The sequence below is a fragment of the Canis lupus genome, chromosome 4 (assembly GCF_003254725.2).
Source record: "Canis lupus dingo isolate Sandy chromosome 4, ASM325472v2, whole genome shotgun sequence".
Classification (NCBI taxonomy): Eukaryota; Metazoa; Chordata; class Mammalia; order Carnivora; family Canidae; genus Canis; species Canis lupus.
The window spans coordinates 59566321-59579448 of record NC_064246.1 but is presented as its reverse complement, the minus strand read 5'-3'; the positions used below and the strand labels follow the sequence as shown (position 1 = coordinate 59579448).

Genomic DNA, 13128 nt, shown 5'->3' with positions numbered 1-13128 from the left:
CTCCCTGCTTTGTTTTTCACCTGTCTGTTCTGGCAACAGGTAAAAGGAATCTGGACTGTTTCACCTGCTTCTGATCGTTCACAGTGTCTCTCACAATCACTTATGGATGTGCTTAAGCAAGCCATCATTATAGTTCTTGTTTGTTTGTTTGTCTCTTGATATGACTTCCTGTGCTACTTTTGGCATGTTATTTTTTTCTGTTGCCCTCAATTGTCTCATCCACAGATGGGGATGGGAGCAAGAAGGTGTCCCTCATGGAACAAATGAGACAAGGGAGGTGAAATTTCTCCATCAGTGGTAAAGTGCCCCTTGGTGAGTCATTTCCTGTCTGTTTGAGCTTCTCACTTTTATAATTTATAACATGGAGATGACCCGACTAGGTCACTTCTAGACTCTTTTCCCATGAACTCGTAAAATATTAAACATTTTTCAATGTGCAAAGAACTAAGCTAGAAACTGAAAAAACCCAGGCAAAATAAGGCACAAAGGTTGTCCTCAGGTTGCTCATAATCTAGAAGGTAAGCGAGCAATGACATTGCCTGTGGGGAGTTTGTTAGGGTTCTTGGGGAGCCAGAGGAGGGAAGGAAATCAAGGAAGCCTTCCTGTACTCGGAGAGTCTTCCAATTCAAAAGTTCTAAGATTTTTAAGGCGGTGAAATGATGATGATGGTTTCGGGAAAACTGGAAGTCAGCAGCTGGTGGGAAAGTGACTCTAGTAGGATACAGATTACAGTCTAAAGAGCAAAGGGCTGTTGGTCAGGGAACAGGAGTTCCAGGTCTGCCTTCCCCCCAACTCTCTACCTAACCTTCAGGGAATCCCTTCCTTCTGAAGGCCATGATAAGGAAACAGGTTTTATTGAAAGTGAAACGAGAAAGCATTAAAGATTTTTAAGCAGAAAAGTTACTTGATGCAGCCTGAGTTTTGAAAAATTATGCAGGCTACTTGGTAGAGGATGAGTTGGAGGAAGAAGTCTAGAATCTAAAAACGAGATCCGATTTGTTATCTTAATGTGGGTAAACTGAATTAATTGGCTAGAGACCAGGTTCTGTATGGTGATAATCCGGTTAGCAGCTCTCAGCAACGATTTGGGCTTGTCACCTCGCTAGGATCAAAATCCCAACACAAGACCTACAGCTTTAACTTTGGAAGGATATTCTCACTTAACTCTCTCATCACGTTCTTCAAGGGGTGAAAAAGTAACTCACTAATTTTTCTAGGAGTCATTTTTATTTTCTTTTTAATTATTTCCTGATTACTAATAATGATTTATTTTTCTTCCATTTAGCATGCTAAACTCAACAAATATTGATAGGGCACCTGGAGCTGAAAATGTTAACAAAGATAAGGCCCAACCGTTGACCAAAAGAAGCTGATATTTTGCTGAGAGGAATTAATCTGAGAGCAAGGAAGGGTAATAAAAGATAAAGTAAAGAGACTATAGTAGGAGGAACTAATTCCCTGGCAAGGCCCTCTAGGCCATGTGTCATCTGGCCTTGGTTTACTTCTCTGGAATCCCCTCCTGACACTCTCCACTATGTCTCTCACTCAGAGTAATTGGTCTAATCTAGGTCTTACCAACAAACTCTCTCTTTCCTACAATCTTCTCTCCTTTCTTTGCTGCCCAAATATAATTTCTCAGGGATACATTCTTTGATTTCTTCCACATTAAGTTAAGTTCCCAGAGAGATTCCTCTTCTCTCCCTCTGTCCTTCTCTGACCTGCACACCAGGGCTTTCTCCCCATACAATCATGAGCCCCCTAGAGACAGAGATGATGTCTGTCTGGTCCACCATTGCAGCCAATGTAGCACTGTGTCAATTCCTGGCCCAGAAGATGCCCTCCATAAATATTTGTTAAAAAGATGCACAAAATCAAATGGAGTGTTAAACAATATTCCGTGAAATTCCCAAGGAGACAGAAATTATTTTAGCCAGAGGAAACAATAAAGCTTCATCAAAGTTTCATAGCAATTTGAGGTTATATGGAAGGGCAGAGAGTATTTGGGCAGGATGTGATGGTTTGGGGGTGGGGGAACAGCATAGCTAAAGGTCCTGAGTCCAGAAAGCAAAGTGTGTGAATATTAAAACCAAATAGGACCTTGGAATTTACCAAAGTAACTCCCTCCCCACTTTCATAGGCACATGACTTTTTTCCATCCATGTTTTCAGTTTGTTGAAACTGTTTCCCAATAAATAGATGGATTTTAATGTATTCTAACCCTCTTTGGGGGGAAAAACATCAGATGACTAAGAGAACAAACAAATTATGACTTACCTGGAATGCAAAAAAGTCCTCTGCAGGTGCATTCATGATGTTGCAAATCTGAAAGCCGTGAAGAGGAATAATGGAGCCATGATTAGATTCTATAGCATACCCAGTAAGCCCTGCGTGCTATCTTCAGAAATGCTACGTCCTTGCCCAAGGCGTTCACATTCTTTCATCAGGTAGACATGCTCGAGATGGTTTTCAATGATTAACTGAGGCTGCTGGACAGAAAAGCTACCTTATAAACAGTGTTTCTTGCCATTTGCTTGGCTCCAAGCTTTGAAAAAATGAAGGCGACAATTTGTCATTTTTTTTAAAATTTTTTTTTTATTTATTTATGATAGTCACAGAGAGAGAGAGGCAGAGACATAGGCAGAGGGAGAAGCAGGCTCCATGCACCAGGAGCCTGATGTGGGATTCGATCCCGGGTCTCCAGGATCGCGCCCTGGGCCAAAGGCAGGCGCCAAACCGCTGCGCCACCCAGGGATCCCCAATTTGTCATTTTTAATAGCTGTATTATAGTATCTCATTTTTGATGTCTCTCTTGTTGAATATTTGAGTTGTATCCAATTTTGGTATTATTAGTGCAAGTAAGGCTACTTTAAGCATCTTTAAGGCAATTACATTTAGGTTTGGTATTGTTTGTTTGTAAGGAAGGAGTTTTTTCTTGGGGTATAAACACCAAAGTAGGATGAGAAAAAAAATTGTAGCTTTGGTTTTATATTGCCAGATTCCTCTTCTAAGCATTGAACCAATTTACCCTACCATACATATGAGACTTAACCTGATCCCTCCAGAGCCCTGCATGGGGTTATGGTATACAGTTGCATAGCATGTGTACTGCACAAAAGCGTTTCACTGAAGGGCTGACTGGGAGTTGAAATCCAGCCTGCTCTTGACTTGCAAGGCCATGCACCTAGTCTTTCTCTTTTTGCCCGCTGAGAAGGGGTACTTTTTTCTAGCTCTCAAAAAGGCACCATCTGGGCTTGAAGTAACCCTGCCTGTCCCATTGGCCCTGACCATACTGTGGTCTCAGGGGGTCAGCTGTTTTTGCTCCTGTTCCAAAACTGCTTACCCCTTGTACATCTCTCTGGCCTCTGTTTAGACCAATTCCATTAGTTGCCACTATTCCCTCCTGATCTCCGACCTCTCCAAGGGCTCTTTCCCCTCAGCCGTGAGCTTGCTAGAGTGTCTCCCATCCTTGAAAATGAAATCCTCCCTTGAACCAAACATGGTCCCATAGGAACCGTCCAGGCTTTCTCCTCTTTTTTTCTTTTGTGATTCTCTTCCTCCTCATTACCCATCCATACCTCACAGACCACACACAGGTTTCTACCTCCACCTTACCACCAAATCTGCTTTCATTGGGGCCACCGATGATCTAATTGCCAAACTCAATAGTGTTTTCAGTTCTTATCTCGCTAGATCATTTTTACTATCTATTTCCTTGGTTTCCGTGACACTACTCCCTCCTGGGACTCCTAAGACCTCTGAACCCTCCTTCTGTTCCTTTCTCACACACTCCATTTTCTCCATCCAATCTTTAAATGCTGACATCCAACAGTATCCCACCCCAGGTCCCTCTCACCTTCCCTGGTGACTTCATCCACACACATAGTTTCAAGTAACATCTATCCTGATGTCTTCCAAAACCCCATCTCTGTCCCTCCTCTCTTTCCACAACTTCAGAGTCATCTCTTTGGCTGCCTACTGGACATTTGCTGCTGAAAAAATGTCTCAGTGTCACCTTGTCTGAAGCTGACCTCCTCATCTCACATCCAAATTTGATGTCAGCACTACTTATCCAACCAGAAGCCTGAAACTGGCTCTGACTCTTCTCTCCCTCCCTCTCTGCTCAAAATCACAAAGTCCTGCCAGTTTTACCCTCCTGATATTAAATCTGATCCCCAATCTCCCTCTCTCCATCTTGTCTCTGTCAGACTTGTGTGAGTGTCAAATGAGCAAATGTATTTACTGCATGCCTCATAGGTACTCAATGGCTGTTAACCATGGATAGTACTAGTCACTGCCTATGCCTTTGATGAGATGCTCATCTTCTCCTGCTTGTAAGGATGTACTTTTTGCTCTGCCTCTTAATCCCTTCAGATCTCTCAGTTATCTTTTTAAAATGAAAATTGGCTATGCCAATCTCTTGCTTAAAAACTCACTGCCTATAGAATAAAGTCCTACCCCCATGACCTGGCATCCAAGGCCACTGCTATCTGGCACTCCCCTCCCCCTCAAGCCTCATCTCTTGACATCTTCCTGTCTCAAACCTAATATTCCAACAACACTGGACCGCACATATCATGCCGTTCAAACCTCCAGGCCTGTGTTTGTGCATATTGTCGCCTCTACCTGAGATCCCCTTTCCTGCTCCCACCTGCCTAGTGCCTATTTATTTTAAAACTCAACTCAAACAAACACTCTAGGAAGTGAAGCCTGGTTTAGATGCCTCCTACTCTGTGTTCCTAGAATATACCGTGTATATCTCTATTATGTCCTTAGCACATTGGAGTATAAGAATCTGTTTAAAACATCTCCCCATGTGATCATGAACTTCAGAACAGAAACCGTATCTGATGCATCTATCTTTCTATCCCCAGAGCCAATTACAGTGCTTGGTACATAGAAAATGTTCAATAAATAAACTTCTTGTTATGTGAGCAGGATTGAGTAGTGTGTGCCTGAAAAAGGATAAAAGGGTAATCAGACTCAAATATGGGGGTGATGTGCAGCTAACAGACAAGACCCTTCTCTCTAGGGTCTTGTTTACTTCATTTTTTACCCTGAGTGAGTGGGGCATAGTGGGAGGTAGGGCATTTAAACTCTGCTGTAGGTGGTATAGTTGGAAATGTGGCAGGGATGAGGGCTAGGGAGTGGCAACTAGGTCTCTAGAATGAGAGGCTGGGACTTGGTGTGTGATGAGCCTGGAAGACCAGTCTGCCATGCTTTTGTCCCCGACATATGAGTAGGTATCTTTAGTTGTCAGTGAGACTAAGCACCTTCCCATCTAAGGATTAACATCTCTGTGTATTTCAGATTTCCTCAAATGTCAATTCTCTGTTCATGTCCTTGGACCAAGGGTCAAGCAAGTTGAGAAATGAGAGAGAATCAAGTTTTTAGAGACCCATGCTTCCCATCGTGTTTCCCATTCTCTCGATCTGAAATCCTTTCACTCTTCTACTGGATTCAAGCTTCAAAGTTGTATTACTTACCAGGCCATTCTGGGCAACATAAGTGGGCAGACCACTTACTAAAGCCCAATGATCAGGAGGTGGATTCCTGTAAAGGCCAAAGACAACTGGTCACTTTTGCTGTAGGGACAGTTGGACTAAAATCTTGAATCTGGGTCTTTGCCCCCCTCTACTCTCTTGTGGCTCTCAGCTCCTGCTTACATCCACGGGGCCTTAATAAGCCCCAGATCTTGTTTAAGCAGCTTACTGTCTCAAATTTAGACATGGAAAAAAGACACGATGAATACAATATTTTATGGCAGCACACTGAGTTTGATTACCCAAGAAAAGGTACAACATTCATTCAGCAGATTGTCTTGACTATTGGGCAAAAACAGGCACCATCGTTTCCCTCCAATAGTACTTACACAGAGCAAGGTAGCTTAATTCCATAGAGAGAGTGAGGAAACTCATCTGTGGTGAACTCCTACCATGTACCGAGCACTAAGCTGGGTGCTTTACATATCTATTTACCTCCCACAACAATATAACCATTTTCGGTATTATTATCTTTCTTTTACGGTAAGATTATACTTGTTTGCTGTGAGAAAAGATATAAATGTGGAAAAATGCATCAAGATCTTCATGAATCGTTCGAAAGTGAACATCTATTAAACTACACCCAGGTTGAGAACAGCCTTGTCAGCACCTTGGAGACTCCTGACCTGTCCCTGCCAATGGCAGTCCTCTCCCTAACTCCAAAGGTAACCAGTGTTCTGACATGATGATAAGTTACAGTCTTGTTTGACTACTTAAGTATCCTTTCCAGTACCCTCTAGTTTAATTTTATGTTTTTCCATTTCATTTGGGTGGAATCATACAGTGTATGTGATTTCATTTGGTCTCTTTTTCATGCTGCTGTCATTCATTTGTTTTACTGACTTACATTTTTTCCTTGTAAAACTATATCACAACATATCCATTCAATTATTGATGGCATCTCCCCCAGTTTAAGGCTAATATAACCAATGATGTTACGCACAGTCTGGTATATCTGCTCTCCATTCTATGTGATACGTACTCAGGAGTAGAAATATTGAGATGTACATCTTCTAAGATGTACATATTTTCAACTTTACTAGGTAAAACCAAACTATTTTCAGAAGTGGTTGTTTCTAGTATAGTAGAGCCTACTCTAGAGTATACAATAGTATATTTGAGTTTTCTTTTGCTCCATGTCTCTGCTGATACTTGGTTATTTACAGACATTCTTTTTAGAAAGTTAAGAAAACTCTCTATGGAGATAAGTATTTCATGTTTCTCTAAATGTAGTAAACTGTACTGACTGATGTTTCTTTTTCTTTTTCTTTTTTTTTTTCTGACTGATGTTTCTTATGTTAAACCAGCCCTGCATTATTGGAATAAACCCAACTGAGTCACCACATATAATCCTTTCTAGTTATTACTTGCTAAAATTTAAAAAAATAATGAATTTTTTATTCAATGAATTTTTAATTGAAGTACAGTTACACACATTAGTTTCAGGTGTACAGCATAGTGATTTGACAACCCTATACATTATCCTATGCTCACCACAAGAGTTGCTACCATCTGTCACCATACAATACTATTACGATACCCTTAACTGTATTTCTTATGCTGTACCTTTTATCCCTGTGATTTATTCATTTCTTTTTTTCTTAATTTTTAATTTTTTATTTATTCATGATAATCACAGAGAGAGAGACAGAGGCAGAGACACAGGCAGAGGGAGAAGCAGGCTCCATGCACCAGGAGCCCGACGTGGGATTCGATTCCGGGTCTCCAGGATCGCGCCCTGGGCCAAAGGCAGGCGCCAAACCGCAGTGCCACCCAGAGATCCCAATTTATTCATTTCTAATTTGCTAAAATTTATTTAGAATATTTGCATCTATGTTCACAAGTGATCGGAATATTCCTTTTTTATACAACCCTTGTTGGATTTTGTTACCAAGTTTATACCAAGCATTTCTTTTTCTGTCCTCTTGGATAATTTGCATGAGAATTGCATTATTTCTTCCTTTAATATTTCCTAGAACTCACCCCTGGAGACATCTGAGCCTACAGTCCTTGTGGGAAGGTTTTGATTTATTTTATTGCTGTAAGACTATTACAGTTTTCTATTTCTTCTCAATTTGTGTTTAGTAAGTTTTATTTTTCCAGGGATTTGCCTAGCTCATCTAGATTTAAATTATTTTTCACAAAATATCCTCTTATCTTTTTACTGTTTGTGCCATTGAAGCTACCCCCATTTTCTTTTTTATAAAATTTATTTATTTATGATAGTCACACACAGAGAGAGACAGAGAGAGAGAGAGAGAGGCAGAGACACAGGTAGAGGGAGAAGCAGGCTCCATGCAGGGAGCCTGACGTGGGATTCCATCCCGGGTCTCCAGGATCGTGCCCTGTGCCAAAGGCAGGCGCCAAACCGCTGCGCCACCCAGGGATCCCTACCCCCATTTTCATTTCTGATATAACTCATTTGATTTTCTATTTTTCTTGCTTAGTCTTGTCAGAAATTTGTGAATTGCGTTAGTCTGTTCAAGGAACCAACTTTTGAAAAAAAAAAAAAAAAAGGAACCAACTTTTGGCATTTGTCCATCATTTGTATTTTTCTATGTTATTAATTTCTGGGCTTGCTTCTTTTCTGCTTATCTTTTCCTTTGGGTTTATTTTTCTGCTAGTTTGTTGTTGATTTCTTAAGATGATGTTGTAGATAGCATCTGTCTGCCCCTCCAGATCCACTCTCAAACCTGTTCCTTCCTGTGCCAGGAGGGACTACATCAACAGAGCTTTTGGCCTTCTAGGTTCTAGTTGGGTTTGGCCCAGTGGGGGGACCTGGCCAAAGACTAGAGGAAGACAGAACAGCGAGCTGAGGTTATTTATTTCCCTGGGTCCCCCCTGGCAAGGTCACTTTGGGCTCACTCTGTTCCCTGACTAAAAGGCAATGCTTCTCTCAAGGTGGCCTGTTCTGCATGACCCCTTCTTTCTTCAAGTTTTAGAAATCTCTCTTCGGGTCCAGGAGTGGTTATAACAGCATCACTACTAGTACCTTCTCTTGTGGTTTTCTTCCTTCATCCACCCACACCTCTGTAATTTTCCCTTTGTATATAAACCCTCCTCAAATTATCCTAGTTTGAACACCTACCATCTGTTGGCACCTTGACAACCTCTGATATGTATATTTGAGGCTGTAAGTCTCACCTTAAGCATGATTTCACTGCATCACATAGGTTTTGATATATAGTATCTTTTTGTTATTTTTCAGTTCAGAATATTACTAATTTCCACTGATTTATTCTTTTACGCATGAGTTTTTTGGGAAGTGACTCCTTTTTTGTTCTTTCAGAAGCATATTTTTGGGACCACTGAGTGGCTCAGCGGTTGATCGTCTGCCTTCAGCTCAGGGCGTGATCCTGGAGTTCTGAGATGGAGTCCCACATCGGGCTCTTTGCATGGAGCCTGCTTCTTTCTCTGCCTATGTCTCTGCCTCTTTCTCTGTGTCTCTCATGAATAAATAATAAATCTTTTTTAAAGGTATTTTCTAGCTTCATGGTTGCATATGAAGATTACTCTAATCAGTTTTTTTGTTATTGGTTTCCAGAATATTTTCATTGTGACCAAGAGACATTCCATGTATTATTTCAATCTTTTGAAATATATAAATATATGGCCCATTTTATCACCAGTTCTTGTTAAGTGTCACATATATGCTTGAAAAGACCGAGTGTCCTCTAGCTTGGAGAATGTGGTGTGATGTTCTCTCCATACCGATTAGATTAAGTTTGTGTTATTAAAATATCCTATATTCTGTTTTAGTCTGTCCCTCCTATCAATTAGCAAATATGGATTTGCTTTTATCTTCTTATATTACTATCAGCTTTTGCTTTTTCTCTTTTTGAGGCCATGTTAATAAGTGTATACAAATTTAGAATTATAATATCTTCCTGTAATAGCCAGGTGAATTAACCCCTTTATCATTAAGAAGTGACTACATCTCTACTTGTTCTCTTTGTCATATTGTCTATTTTATCTGATATTAATATAGTTATATTAATTTTTTCTATTAGCATTTGTATAGTATATATTTGTTTCATTCTTTTACTGTTAACCTTTCTGTATTCTTTTCTTTTAGATGGGTTTCTAATAAACAGGATGTACAATATTTTTTTATACCTAGAAAGCCAACTGTTCCTTGACAGACCATTTCATACATGCAACTAGAAAGATAGAATGCTGCAGTTAATCAGTAACACAATGTTTTTTTTGAACTTGTATTATTACTTTATTAATATCAATAGAACTCTTTTAGAGTTTAGAAATAGATTTTTATATTTCACACCTTTTCCTATCTTTTTGTGCTTTTCAAAGCAACTTTTTGTTTCAGTGCTACATTATAGAATATAATTTCAAGTTATTTATTTTTTAGAAAAAGAGTTATTTATTTACTTTAGAGAGAGAGAGAAAGCACAGAGGGGAGGGGCAGAAAGAGAGAGAGAGTTTTAAGTAGACTCTGAGCTGAGCACAAAGCCCCATGTGGGGGTCAATCTCATGATCCTGAGATCACGACCTGAGCTAAAACCAAGAGTTGAACACTTAACTGACTGTGCCACCCAGGCACCCCTCTTTAAATTACTTTATATGGTAACTAAATTAAACATGGGTACAAACAACAGTGCACATAACTCAACTGAAGTCCTAGCAATATGAACTGTCATTGCCAAGTTCACGCATAGACAGGCAGCAACACCTACATCATGACTGCCATCTGGCTGACAGAAATTATATAGTGTCATTGATTCTATTCCAGAAATGTCAAAAAGTAGAAGAGTATGCATCTTAAAATCAATGAAATGTGAAAGACTTCTTTCTTTTCCAGTCTGGCAATCTTTATCATTTAACTAGAACATTTAGTTGATTGACATTTAAAGTAATTATTGATATATTTTGGTTTAAATACCACCTTAATGTGTACTTTTTATTTTTTTCATCTGTTCTATGTTCTCTCTAAACCTATTTTGTCTTCTCTTGGTTTGGTTAACCATTTATTTACTGTTCTGTTTTCCCCTCTCTGAGTTCAGATGGCATATACTTTAGCAGTCATTTAGGATAGTTGTGAATATTCTGGCTCTCACTCTTGGCCTGTGGGATGGTTGCATTCTCTATCTACTTGAGGTTAGGTGCAGCCCTATACTAACTCTGGTCAATGAAACATGAGAGGAAGTGAAGAGCACCACCTCCAGAGGGATGTTTAAGAGCCAGTGTGTGTTTTGTTGTGTTCTTGCTTCCCTTTGGCAAGTTAGTTAACCTCGAAAGGTTAGTTAACCTCGAAAGGTGGTTGCTCTATCAGCTGTGATCCCTACCTGCCTACAGTCCATACAAGATACTCCAGCCACACCCCAACCCGCAATTAACATGGAGAGGGAGGATAGATAAATTTCTACTGTTCATACCACTAAGGTCTTTTTTCTTTTTTTAAAGATTTTATTTATTTATTCATGAGACACACACACACACACACAGAGAGAGAGAGAGAGAGGGGCAGAGACACAGGCAGAGGGAGAAGCAGGCTCTATGCAGGGAGCCTGATGTGGGACTCAATCCCAGGTCTCCAGGATCACGCCCTGGGGCTGAAGGCAGCGCTAAACTGCTGAGCCACCCGGGCTGCCCATACCACTAAGGTCTTAAGGGTTTGTTGCCATAATACAGCCTGGCCTGCTTTGGCTGACACAAAAATTACTATCAGTGACAGGGTGCCACCATAACAAAGAATCTAAAATAGGTGACACCACTTAGGATGGTCTGTGTGGAAGGTAGCAAAGTGAGTGTTAGCAGAAGTTAGGAGGACACAATGTTTGAGCACAGGTGGTAAAACACTGGGGGAAACTGTGATCTGTGGTAACAGATAATGAGTTTAATAAACTTTTATCCCTAGAAAAGAAGTTAGAATGGTTAAAGGGTATGCCTTTGACAAGGTTAAAGGTTAAAAAAAAAAAAACATGGGGTGCTTCAGTGGCTCAGTTAAGCATCTGACTCTTGATCTCAGCTCAGGTCTTGATCTCAGGATTGTGAGTTAAAGTGCTGCATTGGGTTCCACGCTGGCTCTGGAGCCTATGCAAAAAGTAAAGAAAAGAAAGAGAAAGAAAGAAAAGAAAGAAAAGAAAAAGAAAGAAAGAAAGAAAGAAAGAAAGAAAGAAAGAAAGAAAGAAAGAGGAAGAAAGAAGAAAAGAAAGAAAGAAAGAAGAAAAAAAGAAAGAAAGGAAGGAAGAAAGAAAGAAAGAAAGAAAGAAAGAAAGAAAGAAAGAAAGAAAGAAAGAGGAAGAAAGAGGAAGGAAGGAAGGGGTAAGCTTAGAAAATCAGTTTTCATACAAACAGGAATGAACAGAGAGAACCCAGAAACTCAGGCCCTTGAAGCAACTTCTCAACCCCAACCAGTTACAGATAAATTTGTGAACTGCGTTGTCTGTGCGATGGATTATTATCATTCAGTCTGGTGATGACCAAGATTAACTCCCATTGTGGCCTCTCATACTCACTGTTTGAGGAGCAAGGTGACCAACAGTAAATCCCAGAGTCTGACTTTGGCCTGGAGGTGTCTACGATTCAGTTAAGAAAGTGAGCCAATTTCAAGACAGAACTGTGGGTGTGCCTCTTAGCACGCAGAGAGGATTCAAATAAATAATAAGGCAGCTAGGTTTCTGCCAGTGATCTACTGACCAAAAATGGATAAGCTTATACTAAAGAAGGTTCTTAACTGTTAGATTCTTAAAATGGCCTTGAGTTCTTACCATGTACAGGGAGGTAGAAGCCTCACTCTCTAGGAAGTTCTTTCCTTTCATTATCCTCCATGGTCAGTAGGAAGAGGACAACAGAGAATGAGCTTTCCCTGTGCCAGCTTCTTGCCTTTGCCTCACCTCCCTGACCAGGCTCCAGATCTGCCTCCACAGAAAACCATTGGAAAACCCTGATCAGATCCCACGGTCTCTTTCTGTAGATGGAGAATTGAGGCCTGGGGCCAGAACTCCCAGCAGCTGACTCAAAATCCAGCCTCTTTTCCCAACCTGTATGGTCTTTCTTCCACACTGTCTCCTTACTGCTCTCCCTGCCTCTAACTAAATGTGTGGCCTTCTTGGGTGTTGATCTTGGAATGAGTATTTGTGGACATTGATAACATGCTTACAATTCTACAGGTTTTGAGAAGAAACTTACGGGATTACTTTGATGTCTTCTTTGCCGTGTAGGATATAGTCAATGACCTTGTAAAAGTTGATTTCCTGGCAAAAGAGATAAAAAATACATAACTCGAGAGCCAGATCCCTCTTTCCCAGATCCCAGAACTTCAGCATGAGTGTGTTCATGAGACAAGGCTTGTTCTCTACCGTGTACCCTGTGGTTTTCCAGAAACACCAGCCTGGCCCTCTCAGGGCGTATCCCGGCTGCCTCTGGAGCTCACTGTCCTCAGCTGACTCACAATTCAGCGTGCTTAACCTTCAAAGCAGCTCACGGGGGCCAGGCAGGAGCTAGGATCTGGGAAAGAGGGGTAGGAAGTGTTCCAAGGGGAGCTGGGGGGTGAGTACAAGGAGACAGAGAGAAAGACTGCTTTCTGGAGTTGAGGGAGAGAGGGAGGTGGAAAGGAGACTCCTGTCCC

The 13128-nt window shown here is 40.8% G+C and overlaps 1 protein-coding gene across 1 annotated transcript in view; it reads right to left on the bottom strand.

Annotated features, from left to right (window-relative positions):
* The window catches only part of PDE6A (phosphodiesterase 6A), a 59828-nt gene that overhangs the window by 26400 nt on the left and 20300 nt on the right, over positions 1-13128 (bottom strand). Inside the window, exons 6-8 of the mRNA XM_025434914.2 lie at positions 12690-12754; positions 5484-5550; positions 2275-2322 (exon numbers count right to left, since the gene is read on the bottom strand). Coding sequence (XP_025290699.1) covers positions 2275-2322; positions 5484-5550; positions 12690-12754 — 180 coding nt within the window. The remainder of the gene's footprint in view (positions 1-2274; positions 2323-5483; positions 5551-12689; positions 12755-13128) is intronic.